General features: G+C 35.9%; 1 protein-coding gene across 1 annotated transcript; it reads right to left on the bottom strand.

Moving 5' to 3' along the window:
- Window positions 1–433: 433 nt before the first annotated feature.
- Window positions 434–832, bottom strand: LOC141673690 (protein S40-1-like). Its single transcript, XM_074480435.1, has one exon. It carries the CDS (start codon window positions 830–832, stop codon window positions 434–436), a length of 399 nt encoding a protein of 132 aa, XP_074336536.1.
- Between the last annotated feature and the right edge of the window lie 13949 nt (window positions 833–14781).

Here is a 14781-nt window from a genome sequence, read left to right as displayed (position 1 = left end):
ATATCTGGGTATTTACGTCACCGATTTCAAAAATCCATGACCATCAACCTTGTTCTATCATGTTTTCAATACAAGGAAAATATGGACTTCAAACTTATTATCCATCACATAGTAAAATGCGAAAACATTACGAAGGGAATCTGGCCCCGGCGACATTGTATATATATATATATATGATCTCAACTTTGCAGATACAAACTCCTGGTACATATAAAATATTCTTACGAATTCAATAATCTAAGTGTAAATATTACCCAAATCATTTTTAGGCCAGGACAATGTTGTAAGACAATAAGAAAAATACACTAAGACACAGGAAAAAGAATAGTAGTAGTATGATTTCCTTGCAATACTGCAATAGTCATTAACAACTAGTAGTAAATAATAACATTAACTTAATAATTATAATAATTCTAACTAACTAATAATTGCTTTACGATTCAAGAAAGCCAGTCATCCTTAGAATTGAATTCCGGACATAACTTAATTCTCTTCCTTTCAATGTTCTTCCACTCCCCGTGTTCACCGAGAACGCCATTTTTCCGTTCATACGCCGCCCTAATATCACGTGGGGCGGCGTTACACTAACATCATCATCTTCGTCAAATAATTCTTCATTGTTATAATACCAGCAAGAATTTTTTGCCGGTGCAGAAGCATTTTCCGGTATGTTCACCGGCCGTGAAATCTTCTTCTTCTTGTTCCTCTTCAACTTCTTGTAACTGACATGTTGTTGCCAGTGATCCATGTCTCTTGCTCTTTGATCATAATCATCTTGTCCCGCATTTTCCTCAAAAATAATTTCGGATTCTTGAAATTCTTGATCAGCCATAATAGAATATAACTTGAATATATTCTTATATATGGAAGAGCAAGAAGAGATGAGAATGGATTAATGGAAGTAAGAATTGGAAGAGGGTGGAATAATAGGTTGAAATTTATAGTGAAAATATTGAAGGTGATATGTTTGTCATGTAATGAGATGGCGTGAATTAGTCACTATTTATTAACTAGATATAAAAACAAAAGTGTTTGAGTGTGGCCCTGGCTTTCCATGTCACCTCATTTTCTCTAACGTTTTTCATTTCACCATTGAAATTCAATAGGACAATTTTAAAAATGTGCATCATTTAATTACCACAGATTGTTTTGCAAATTATAAAAAGTATATTCTTGGAATTCTACTCTTAAAACACATTATGCTTGTTGATTAACCCATTTCTAGGATCTAGAGTTCTCATATCATTTCGAATATCTAAAATTTTAAGATATTGAAAAATGTTTATAATACCGTATTATGTTATCCTTATAAGTTTTGCTATTTATTATAATTTTTTCCGAAAGTTTGAGTTTTTAAAAACAACTACTAAAAATTGTGTATATTAATACTTTTATGAATTTATTAATGCTAAGATTTAATTTTTTACAAATGCGTGCTTCATGTATAGTTATTTTTTGAGCAATTCATTTATATTAATATTATTTTTGGATTAAAAAGACTAATTAGGAAGATGTACAAGGATAATGTAGATGGGTGATTATAAAATGGACAGGATGGTTGTTACTTGGATCTCACGGCTCTACGGCTTGTGCGTGTGTTGTACAGTAATAATTGACTTGCCTGTTTGGAATTTGTCTTCGTTGTTCATTTTTTGTCTGTATTTTACGATTCACTGTACTAATTAAAGATACCAAACACATGCATGAATTAATTAAACTAAGCCCGTCTTTAATTATTTTAATGTTTAAGGTGTATCCGGAATGTGGAGCATGTATTTTAAGGATTAAGGACTATAACCACACAGTGAAAGAGGAAACTACCGCGTATTTACACTTTTTTCTTTTTGTGCTTGTAATCCAAATGCATTTGTGCATTCACGAGTCAATGTTAATGTAGAATATCTGTTAATATAACGATTTCAAAATCTTACATAATTTTTAGCACAAACAATACAGTGACATGTGACACTATTGTTTATTTATTTTCGGTAAATTGTAAACCGCATCATCTTGTTGTTTTTATTTTCACTTCACCATAATTATTTTTGATAATTGCACTTCACATCTGAAACATGTTTTGGCGCTGCAAATCACAACCTTCCGTAACTGCTCTGTTAAATAAGACCGTTAGGCTCAATTTTGTTGAGGGGTGTAATTATCTTTTAAATTTATGATATTTTGCAAGGGTCATCTTCTTCCTTCTCATGCCTTCCATCTATATAAACATGGTAATATGGTGTATTTGGGGGCTAAAAATAAATTTATAAAAAAACATGGCTGAGATGTGTAGTTGTGGAGCATGAATTGTTGCATAAACAACTTGGACAACTGCAAATGCCGGTCGCCGTTTTTTTTTCTTGCGATCGATGTCGTTATTTTAGGTGATTGGATGGTTTGTTGTGTGAGCGTGCAAGAATTATCATTCCAGGTCTTTTGCGTAGGATTAACTATCTTGAAAAAGAAGTTGATGGCATTAGTTAGAGTGGGCGTTCCTGGGATGAAGCTGGTGAAGCACCTGGAAGGTCTTGTTTGTGCTGCAAAGTGACTGAAGGAAAAAATCAGCTAACAAGTTGGTAATTGCCTTGCTGATTGTGACATTGGTTTTAATTATGATGTACATCATTTGTAATAGTGTCGATGTTGAGGTTGAAGAGATGTAATATTTCAATTGTATTGTTAATGTGTTATGAAGAGCCTTTTTAATTGTTTTTTAGTTTTCATTGTAATGGAACAAGTTGTATGTTATGGAACTATTTTATTTCATTTTAGTCTGTGTTGTTTTGGTAGTTGCAATAAGAGTAAAGTGAATGAATGTGCAGAAGTAGATGAAGGTGATATTAATGGTAACCAACAACTAGAATATAAAGACAAGATTGGTAGAATAAAGGTAGAATAATTGGTCCAAACATCATTACAAAATCATCCAATCTACCATAAAAGGAGTGGGTTTCACGGTCATAACTAAGAGTCAAACTCATTATAAAAACTCACTAGTTCAACACAAAATAAGTCCAATACATACTAATTTCAGTACCACAAAATAGTTGCAGGCAAATTACTCAGTCTTTTTCCTTTTCCCAATAATTTTTGCTTCTTCCTGAAGGTCTTGTTTGTGCTGGTGGTTTGAAGGGTTTGACAATGCCTCCATGCTTCACAGTTTTGGATTGCTTTTCAGTGGCCTTTCTTGCAGATATTGCAACAAACTTCTCTTTCCGTGATTGCTGAAGTTTTGCAAACTTCTCTTTGAAGCTGCCTGCTCCGCAGCCTCTTTGTCTTTGTTCTTAGTTTGAACATCCACCTTCTGCACATACATGAAAAACAATTACAATTGAAAGAGTGAAAGTATAATGAAAATGCAAGGAAAAGTTTTCTGAGAAGTATAGTGAAAGTAATGAAGTCATATACTCTAGCAGTGTAAAATCTTAAATTATGTCCTGCCTCCTTGAAATGTGAACACCTAGCTAGTTTAGCATTCCAATTCAACTCATCTTCTCCTTATTCTTCCTCAGCTTTCTGAGAAAATTGAAAAACCAAATATAAGTGAAAGCATAGCTGACAAACCAAATATAAGTGAAAGCATATACCTTTGATGGACATTTCCTGACATTGTACCCCCACTGGCTACAATTTGAGCACCTCAAACTTGTTCCCTGTCTTTTCAAAGTGTGTGGGTTTCCTTCTCTAGTTGGAACAACATCATTTCTCTTATCTCTTGGGCCTACCCAGAGCTATTCTTTTTAGAGGAGGCAAATATTCTTCCTATTCAGTATATTCCCAATAGGCCTCTCAACTAATTGGCTCTAAAATATGACTATATGCTTGCATATATGTCTCCTTACTATAACATTCATGAATGAAATACAAAGGATCTCGTCTCTTAAAAAAATACATGCCACAACATGGAAGCATGGCATTCCAGTCAGCTGCCATTTCCTACAAACACATGTTCTCCTATTTAAGTCAACTACAACCTCATGCCCTCTAGCTGACATGGTGATATGGTACTTATCTCCACAATTCCAAATATGGGTTGCTCTCCCAACAAGTTTTATAGACATGTACATGAAAAGTGCAATATACTAAAGAAAGTGCTTGCTTACAATTTGATAGTTGGAAAAGTGGAATAGTTATAAAAGGCTTACAACTACATTTTTTTCATGGTTTTTAGGGCAGAATCTGGTAAATTTCTTCTCCATCTTTGTTTTCCTCTTTTGTATCCTATGCATGCAAGTCTTACGTATATTCTTGAACATAGTTACAATGCCATTGTCTCTAAATTTATTGACGATATTATTGAAACTCTCACAGTTGTTATTCACAAATACATCAGATTTACATATATCCCTAAAACCTGACCTAGACCATTGGGACCTAGGTTTCGCTTCCAACCAATCATAACATTGCTTACTCATCTGTCACAAACCAAGCATGGAAATGAATGTACTCATTATATTATTATTTGCTTCCATATTCAAGTTCAAAATTAAAAGTTTTTACTTTTTTAATTGCTTTCATATTCATGTTGAAAAAGTAGTCAGTGGTGGACCTTGCAGCTTACCACATAGTCTTAGACATTCCAAGGCCCTTGATCAAATGCTTCATATTATTGTATTAGTGCATTACGTAGAATCGATGTTCAGATTGTGGAAAATGATGTTCTAGTGCATTAACAAGGCCCTACAAGTAAACATAAGGCATATTAGGACATTAACTAGGACACAAAATATGACATTAATTTGATAAACAAAATATGTTCAGATTGTAGAAAATGAAGGTTTACCTTCTGTCTGTCAGAGATGAAAGTGTAATTTACAGTGTTTTACATCATCAAGTCATTCTTCAACAATCCTAGAAATCAGTTCCAGCTGGATGTATTTTCAGCTTCAACTTGTGCCCAAACTATGAGATAATACCTTTATTTTGATCTGTAGCAACAACATTAAGCAACATATCTCCAAATGGACCTTTTAGATGACAAGCACACATAAAATCGTTTGAACCCCCTACCCTTAACACCATCTTCAACTAGCTCTGTCATCAACTTTATAGTGGATGTTGGCATTACCTTCTTGACCTCATTTGCATAATGATATAGCTTAATAAACTCATCTTCATACTTTTTAATTATAGGTTCTTTAGCCTTTCTCAAAACTCTATATGACATGGTCTCAAAAATATTACATTTAAGATCATTAACCACCTTTGAACGAAAAGATGATGTTGGCCAATCTGAATTCATCCTTACCTTATTCTCATATGCTCTAGCTATCCAACTGGATTTCACCTGTTTCTGAATCCATGCAGGATTACATGTGTGGTTCTTGTACATGGTCTTAATTTGGATGTTACTTGATCTTTGTTGTCTAATACCATAACATTTCCACTGACAACATTTTACACATATCCATTTGATCTTGTCAGCTAGGTTTTTTTTAGTGTAATGCCTCTTTGGTCAGCAATTACATGCTTTCTAACAGCCTCCCTAAAAACATGTCTACTGATGAATAACATACCTAATTCAAACTAAGGATCTTCCATGTCAGCGAGTTCATTAAATTCAAGATATTTTATCTCTTGCTCGTCATAAAAAGAAATAGCCAGCCGCTCCTCATTGCTATCATATTCACACTCTGAAGATAGACTATCTTCAACTTCAGTTACAGCACCCTTATCTCCACCCTTCCTCTCATCAGGTTTGTCATTGATAACTAACTCTAAAAGCTCCTCATCAGTTGTTGGTTGCACCTCAAACTCACCCTTATCATCATATTTTCTCTGATTAGATTTGTTACCATTTGATATCTCACCTTGAAAGAGGTTTCTAGATTTAGAGTTCTTTGTTGCCTTAACTGATTTACCCTTTGATTGGACATGATCTTTGCCATCTTTTTAGCACCCCTTGCCTTGTTTTCACCTTTTGCCCTGTTATCACCAGCTTCATCTTTTCCCTTTATTTTACCCTTTATTTTACTTCCCTTATCATCAACATAATATAGTATGACATGTGTCTCTACTATGTTCTTGAACAAACCCCTTAACATTAAATATCTCCCTCTTCTTCTAGCTCTATAAGGTGGATTGGGTGGTGACACTCTGCTTCTCTTTTTAGGTTTTGGACAATCACTCTCACTAAAGTTCATATTAGAACTGTCACCGTGGAAACTCAGTCTTTCTTCATCTTCAGCCTCTGATGTACCCTCATCAACATCATCTTCCATAGGGTCTTCTTCTATTTCTACTCTTATGTTTTCTATCCTAGCAATTCTATCATCTATAGCCATTTGAGTAAATGGGAAGTCCTAATGTTCATCATTTTCAGGATTGTTTAGGGTTGTAAAAATCATAAACAACTTATAATTATCCTCGACCAGGTCAATTATCAAATCCAAATCAATCTCAGTTTCAAGAGGATATAAATTGTCAGCACACATCTCTACCTCATTAGACAAAAATCACATATCCCTTGTGACAAGACTACATTCTACTTCTCCATACATAGCCTCCATTTCAGTTAAAGTTAATTTTTGAATAGAACACATGTCATAATATGTTATCTTCCCACCAATATATCCAGTAAAATCCACATTGAATTTACCATAAAACCGAAATCTCATCGGAAAGTAAGGTGAAATCGATGCATCAAAAAATAAAAAAACGAAATAAATACTCAAAAACTACTCAACAAAGAGTCATTATATCAATAAAAAGGCAAAAATAATGGGACCACATCTAAAAAGACACTATATCATATTGCATGCAACCAATAACACATATATCACTTCCTAACTATTTACACATGCAAGGCAGTAATATACAAGAACAAAAAGAGAATTACAATTATATGTGGGGATCTCTTGGCCATCAGGTAGATCGTAATCAATCACGACTCCGCTTTTACTTGATCCTCCTTCATCATTCGTTTTCTCAAGAGTTAAATTATCATTAACGTCGGACACAACTCTCAATCGGCCTCTCATTGTTCTTAATTTCTGCACTGAATCGAACTCTCAAGAGTAATCTTTGAATTTGGAAATTTAGGGTTGGGTTTGGAAACGACGATATGGTGTGGTTAGTTTAGGAAATAAGATGAAAGGACGCAAATTTACTAAAATATGTTTTATGTTTTAATAATTTCATCAGTTTACCAAGTTAATTTACTAATATGCCCTCACCATTATCAAGATATATAACAGTGAAATTTAACGGTACATGTCAACAGGTTGTGATTTGTAGCGCCAAAACATGTTTCAGGTGTGAAGTGCAATTATTAAAAGTAATTTTGGTGAAGTGAAATTGGAAACAATCAGGGGATGTGGTTTGCAATTTACCCATTTACTGTACATTTTATTTTTGGTTTTTAAAGGGATCCCAAAATTATCTTCATATTTTAAAGAATAGTTTTAGTTACTCAAAAATGATTTAAAACAACTATTCCAAAATTATCTACATATTTTAATGTTCTACTTCTTGCAATCCGGCAAGAATTAGATTTAGTTACTTGAAACGGATCCCAAAATTATCTTCATATTTTAAAGAATAGTTTTAGTTACCGAAAATGATTTCAAAAACTATTTCAAAATTATCTTCATATTTTAATGTTCTAATTGTTGCAATCTATCTGCATTTCAATAATTAAACATTTCGTATTCAATTTGTGAATATATTTAACATTTTTCCTTTCGGAAGAAATTCGTGGTTTAATTTCCATTTTACATATTGTAAGAATGCAAACGAAGAGTCTTCGAAAATGTACGCAGTTCTCACTTATTATGTAAACAGGAATAAAATTGTTAAAGACTAGCAAAATAATTTAAATGTTCTTATTTTTCAGTTTTCACTCTATCTTATGTCTACCATTAACATGACTAAATGTTCTAATGAAGTTTTGGACGGACTCGAAACGTCTTAATTATTGGCCAACTATATTGTGCAGCTCCTAATGTTCAATTCAAAGACAAGAACTCCAGATATTTTTTTTCCTAAAAATAATCAAACCAGATAAAATTCGATTCCTAAATTCTTCGTCATGTCCATCAGCGTGATTATCTAAAAAGAAAATTATGTACAAACGCCTAATCTGCCAGCTACACAAATATATATCTTCGAACAATCTTTCCATCTCGCCTTCTAATCCCATGCATCTTATTATAATTTCTCCCCTAATTCAATTTGCATACGATGATATGAAAATTAAATAGTCCAAAAAAAAATCATGCTTTACTCTCCGAATTTATCTGTATTGTTTAATTTTTATGGTAAAATTAATTTAATTTTGATCGTAAATTAAAAATATTTTTTTATTTTAAAAAACCAAAATATACATGTTAAAATTGATTATATGCTTTACAATGATACAATTTTTATAATTATTTTCTATCATAATACAAGCAGCAGGACAAATAAATTTTAATAAACCATAGGTAGAAACAATATATTTTCCAAATATACATATATAAGTGACAATCCATGAAGGACTCTCTTAGATAGAGGTTCGGAAAGAACCATCATTTAAAAAAATAAAAATATATAATTTATTTCATTTTTCATCAGATATAGTTACAAAATTTAATTACCAAATTAAACTGGAAATTGCACAATTTTTTTATTTGAAAAATCATTGAAATTTGATAAAATAGTTTAAAGTGGTTTTGTAGTAGAATCACAGTAAACTCACACTTATCCAAATATATTTCACAGTAGAATCAATTTTTTTTTTCAAATTTCAGTTGTTAAACGTTTTATTATATATAAATATAATTATTATTCTACATTAGCAGCAAATTTGATGAATAAAATTAAGGTTCTCTACAATTCTCTATATAAGAGGGTTCTCTATTGAACAAAGACCTACATATATAAATATATATACTTTTCGAATAATTTTTTCACGAAGAATATTTTAAATACCTAAAAAATTGTCTTACAAAATCCCAAATAATTATATGTTATAAGATGATCGGTTTTATTTTCGGTAAATAAACAAGACTCACCCCGCATTGACAAATCATAACATGTACATGTCATTTAAATTTTATTAGAATATGTAAAATCACTAATCTATTATTTTTGAATAATCAGATTTATATAGCTTACAAATGAAAATCGTTTATGTCAAATATGACTTGTGAGAAAAAACCAAATCCCAGAATGACGAGAGATATCTTATTGCACTAGTAATCTCAATATTTCAACCCTCTGCAAATCACGATCATGCAAGAAGGGGCTGATCCAGCTTCGAAAATAAGTGGGGTCGGAAATTTTTTTAACGAGCTCGAGCCGAACATTTGACATGTTCTGCTCGTTTTCGGCTTGAAATAAGCTCGAGTTCGGCTCGAAAAAATTAAAAAATACGATCTTATATATTAGATTATTAAAAATATTTTCGCCTGAAAATCCTCTCTTAATTGTTGCAGTTGTAACCGTTAGAATCACTGACGATTTTACCAACATATAAACTCAAGGATATTCAATAACATATAAACTCAAGGATATTCAATTTTTTTGTGTAAGGTTGTAATAAGATTTGGGCAGCTCGCGAGCTCGCCCGGCTCGAACTCGTTTTACTGGTCTTGGTCTCGGCTCGGCTCATTTCGTAAACGAGCTAAACGAGCTCGAGTCTGGATAAAGGTTTCAGCTCGTTTAATTAAATGAGTCGGCTTAACTTGAATCGTGAAATTAAACGAGGCGAATTCAGGTAGCGTTTTATGCTCGATTTAGTGTAAAATTGAATGAGCCGGCTCGCCCGGCTCGTTAAAACTCGTGAAAATTAACGAGTCGGGTAGAGTCGGGTTCAGGCAGATGTTTAGGCTTATTTAACTAAACGAGCGAGTTTGACTCAATTAAACCTGGCTCGAATTACACCCGGCTGAAAACTCGGCTCGTCTGGACCGAATAACACCCTTATCATTGTATTTTTCAAACATATTTTGAACGAGGTCAAGAATACCATTCAAATTTTGAAAATCAACTTTGGTTCTTGTGTCAACTGTATACTTAAAAAACTGGCCTTTAAGTAATTAGAAGACGTATTTGATCAAATTCTGAATGAGATCAAATTCTGAATGATAGAATTTTAATCAAAAGCTAATAAAGAAATATGTGGTTGATAGGGATAAATAAATTATGATTGTATAATTAAATACTGCATTAATTGTACAAGCTGTGGGCTGCTAGGCCCAATAATAAGATGTATAATATTCAGACCAGAAAGGTTAAGCCTGATGGACCAGATCAGGCCTGGTGGAATAAAAAAGGCCCAAAAGCCCTGATTATTAATTAATTTCGTAATTAATTAATAAGGGAAAAATCAGCTATTGAGAAGAGTCCCGATAAGGATATAAATCCTTATAGATTAGCCTCAAGGGGACCTAAAAGGATAAGGAATCAGCTTCCTACTTCCTAGGACTCCTAAGTCTATCCTAATTCAGAGGCTTGTCCACCAAGTCTCCTATACCAAGTCCAATTCAAGGACTCCCACATCTATATAAGGGACCTCACCCCACAAATCAGAACTACGTTTTTTGACTTGATCCTTGGCAATCAGCAAGGTACGTAGACATCTTGTTAAGGCAGATTGAGTCACGAAACACAAGAGCAGTCAAATCGAGCCTCGAAGCTCACGTTCCTTAGTATTAAATACAGCAATTATATATATTAGTTTTTAATCCATAACATTTGACGCCGTCTGTGGGAAATAGCCCGGTTAAGAGGGTCCTTGTGGATAATGGTGCTTCTGTGGATATCTTGCTCCACGACACCTTTCTAAGGATGGGGTATAACGACTCCCAGTTAACACCAACCGACATGCCGATATATGGATTTGCTGGAGTAGAATGTCCTGTGGAAGGGATAATCAAGTTGCCAACCACCATAGGTACGGAGCCAAGGCAAGCAACGCAGATGTTGGATTTCGTAGTGGTAAAGGCTAGTTCAACTTATAATGTTATCATGGGGAGAACAGGGATACATGCCTTCAAGGCAGTCCCCTCTTCCTACCATTCAGTCATGAAGTTTCCCACCCGAAACGGGATTGGAGAAGAGAGAGGGGATCAAAAAATGGCTAGAAGCTGTTATGTGGCCTCTTTGAGGGCAGATGGAGTCGGGGGGCAGGTTCTTCCTATTGAAGATATGGATGTTCGAGAAAATGATGAGAATAGAGGAAGGCCAGCAGAAGAATTGGTTTCGGTTCCTTTAGATCCCAAGAATCCTGAGAGGATGACTTTCATTGGAGCCACATTAGAGGAGCCCCTTAGAGGGAAGTTAGTGAAATTTTTGCAAGAAAATAGTGATGTGTTTGCATGGTCAGCAGCTGATATGCCAGGCATAGGCCCGGAGTTAATTACTCACAAGTTAAACGTGGATCCAAGCCGGAAGACAGTGAAACAAAAGAAAAGAAATTTTGCCCCGGAAAGACAAGAGGCTATAAAGCAGGAAGTGGAAAAGCTCTTAGAGGCTGGTTTCATTGAGGAGATTCAATTTCCGGAGTGGTTAGCAAACCCTGTAATGGTGAAGAAGGCTAATGGAAAGTGGAGGATGTGTATAGACTTCACCGATCTGAATGATGCATGCCCCAAAGACTGTTTTCCGCTGCCTAGAATTGATACTTTGATTGATGCCACCGCTGGACATGAGATGCTGAGTTTCATGGATGGGTTTAGCGGATACAACCAGATCAAAATGCATAAGGATGACATTCCAAAGGTATCATTTATCACTGACTTTGGTGTTTATTGTTATCTTGTTATGGCGTTTGGTCTCAAGAATGCAGGAGCCACCTATCAAAGGTTGGTGAATAAAATTTTTAAGGATCTTATTGGGAAGACTATGGAAGTCTATGTTGATGACATGCTAGTCAAGAGTCTAGTAAAGACTGATCATATAACCCATTTGAGGGAAGCTTTTGAGGTCCTGAGGTACCACAAGATGATGTTGAATCCCACGAAGTGTGCTTTCGGAGTAAGATCTGGAAAATTCTTGGGATTGATGGTCTCAAAGAGGGGAATTGAGGCTAACCCCGATAAAATAAAGGCAATCCTGGACATGGAACCCCCAAAAACTGTCAAGGATGTTCAGAAACTCACAGGAAGGGTTGCTGCGCTAGGACGATTCATCTCCAAGTCAGGAGACAAGTGCTTGTCATTCTTCAAGTCATTAAAGAACATTAAAGACTTTGTATGGAGTGAGGAAAATCAGAAGGCATTTGAAGAGTTAAAGAAGTATATGGGCCAGGCCCCGTTGTTGGCCAAGCCAGTTCTGGGTGAAGTTTTATTCTTGTACTTGGCTGTTTCAGAAAGCGCCTTGAGCGCGGTGTTGGTTAAGGAGGAACTGAAAGTCCAAAAACCCGTATACTATGTCAGCAAAATTTTGCATGGTGCTGAGTTGAATTATTCAGCCATTGAGAAATTCGCTTTAGCCTTGGTAATGGCTTCAAGAAAGCTGCGTCCTTATTTTCAAGCTCATCAAATTGAAGTGCTAACAAATCAGCCACTGAGAAATATCATTCACAGTCCCAAGGCAAGTGGGAGACTGATTAAGTGGGCAATAGAGTTGGGAGAGTTCGATCTCAAGTATAAGCCACGTATGGCCATAAAAGCCCAGGCACTAGCTGACTTCGTGGTGGAATGTACCATACCCAACCAAGAAGTCGGGGGGCAGGAAGATACCACACCTCAAGACAAGGGAGTCGACAATGGGGACAAGGAGAAAGAATATTGGGTTCTCTATTTTGATGGAGCATCAAAAACAAATTCCAGTGGAGCAGGGTTGGTTTTGCAAAGCCCTGATGGATTCTTAATTGAGTATGCCATGAAGCTAGACTTCCCAACCACAAACAATGAGGCAGAGTATGAAGCCCTGATTGCTGGCCTTGGTCTAGCTGGGACACTTAGAGTCAAAAACTTAAAGGTCCGTGGAGACTCGAAGTTGATCATATCCCAGGTAAAGGGAGAATTTGAAGCAAGGGATGATACGATGGCAAAGTATGTTCGCCTAGTAAGGGCTGTGATGACCCAATTTAATGAATGCCATGTTGAACACATTCCAAGGGAAGAAAATGCTAAAGCAGATGCGCTATCAAAGTTTGCTTCATCCGAGATTGAAGAAAGTTCAGGAAGTGTGTACTTCCGTGTTTTGAAGACACGAAGCATAGATATTAAGCTTGTGGCTCCCGTAGGCTTGGGGACGTCATGGATTGATCCCATCAAGGCTCACATTCAGACCGGTTGGTTGCCAAGCGATACAATTGAGGCACGGAAGTTAACTGTTCGAGCACTAAGGTACTCTTTGATAGATGGGATTCTATATAAAAGATCTTTCGTGGTTCCTTACTTGAGGTGTCTCAGGCCCGATGAGGCACGCTTAGCTCTTGAGGAAGTGCATGGAGGTATTTGTGGGCAACACTTGGGGGGCAGGGCCTTGGCTCATAAGATAACTCGTTTAGGCTTCTATTGGCCAGAAATGATGGCTGATGCCAAAGAATATGTAAAGAAGTGTGATCGTTGTCAGAAGCATGCACCAGTCGCCAGACAACCCCCCGAGATGCTGACCTCTATCAACTCACCTATTCCCTTTGCTATGTGGGGGATGGATATTCTAGGGCCTTTTCCTATGGCCACAGCACAAAGGAAGTTTCTGATTGTAGCCATTGATTATTTCACCAAGTGGATCGAAGCCAAACCTTTGGCCAAAATCACAACTAAGCAGGTTGCACAATTCCTGTGGGAAAACATTATGTGCCGATATGGAATTCCCCGTATCCTCGTCACTGACAATGGAACACAATTCAACAACGAGGAATTCAAGAAGTATTGCGAAGAAAATGAAATTGAGTTACGGTTCACCTCTGTGGCTCACCCGCAAGCCAATGGGCAAGCGGAGGTAGCAAATCGGATAATCCTGGATGGACTAAAGAAGAGGATCGAGAAGTCAAGAAATAAATTGGGTAGATGAGATACTTCCAATATTATGGGCCTACAGGACTACTTGTAGAGTCACGACAGATGCAACTCCTTTCATGTTGGCATATGGGGCGGAAGCAGTAGTTCTCGTGGAGATATCACATTCCTCTCCAAGGATTCAGGCTTTCGATGAGAAAGAAAATGAGGAAGGGCAGAGATTAGCCCTGGATTTAATTGATGAAGTGCGAGATAAAGCACATGCAAAGATAGTAGAATATCAGAAAAAAGCTTCATTCTACTACAACCTAAGGGTTAAAGAAAGGTTTTTTAAACAAGGCGATCTAATCTTGAGGAAGATAGAAGCATCTGGTGTAGGACAAAAAGGGAAGCTTGCCCCGAATTGGGAAGGGCCGTACAGAGTCAAGAGTGTTCAGGGTAGAGGAACCTACAAGCTGGAGACTATGGATGGTTTTGAAGTCCCGAGAACTTGGCATGCACAAAACCTGAAGGTTTACTATGTGTAGGGCAGTTGGATACGATTCTCACTTGTCATGATGGAGAGTAGGTTGAAAAGCACCTTGAAGCTTTGCTTAGGATTTATATGTCTTATTATGAAGTTTATTAAGACTTGTGTAAGGGATGAATCCCAAACAATTTTTGAAGCTCAGAGAATTTTTCGAAATATGTTTGAATCTCTATGGCATGGCAATTAAATTAGATGCATGATATGAAAGCCCTATAAAAAGGCCCAATTCAAAAAAAAAAAAAAGTTAAAACTTGTTGGGCCTGGAAGTATGTCAAGCCCAGATAAGGGCCCCAAATATTTAAAGCCCAGCACCCGGGGTCCAAAAACTGGAAGAAAATATATATGAGTATTATCTTCAAA

Source organism: Apium graveolens, chromosome 7 (genome assembly GCF_009905375.1).
Source record: "Apium graveolens cultivar Ventura chromosome 7, ASM990537v1, whole genome shotgun sequence".
Classification (NCBI taxonomy): domain Eukaryota; kingdom Viridiplantae; phylum Streptophyta; class Magnoliopsida; order Apiales; family Apiaceae; genus Apium; species Apium graveolens.
Note: the sequence above shows the minus strand (reverse complement) of the source record. Positions and strands in the feature narration are given on the sequence as shown.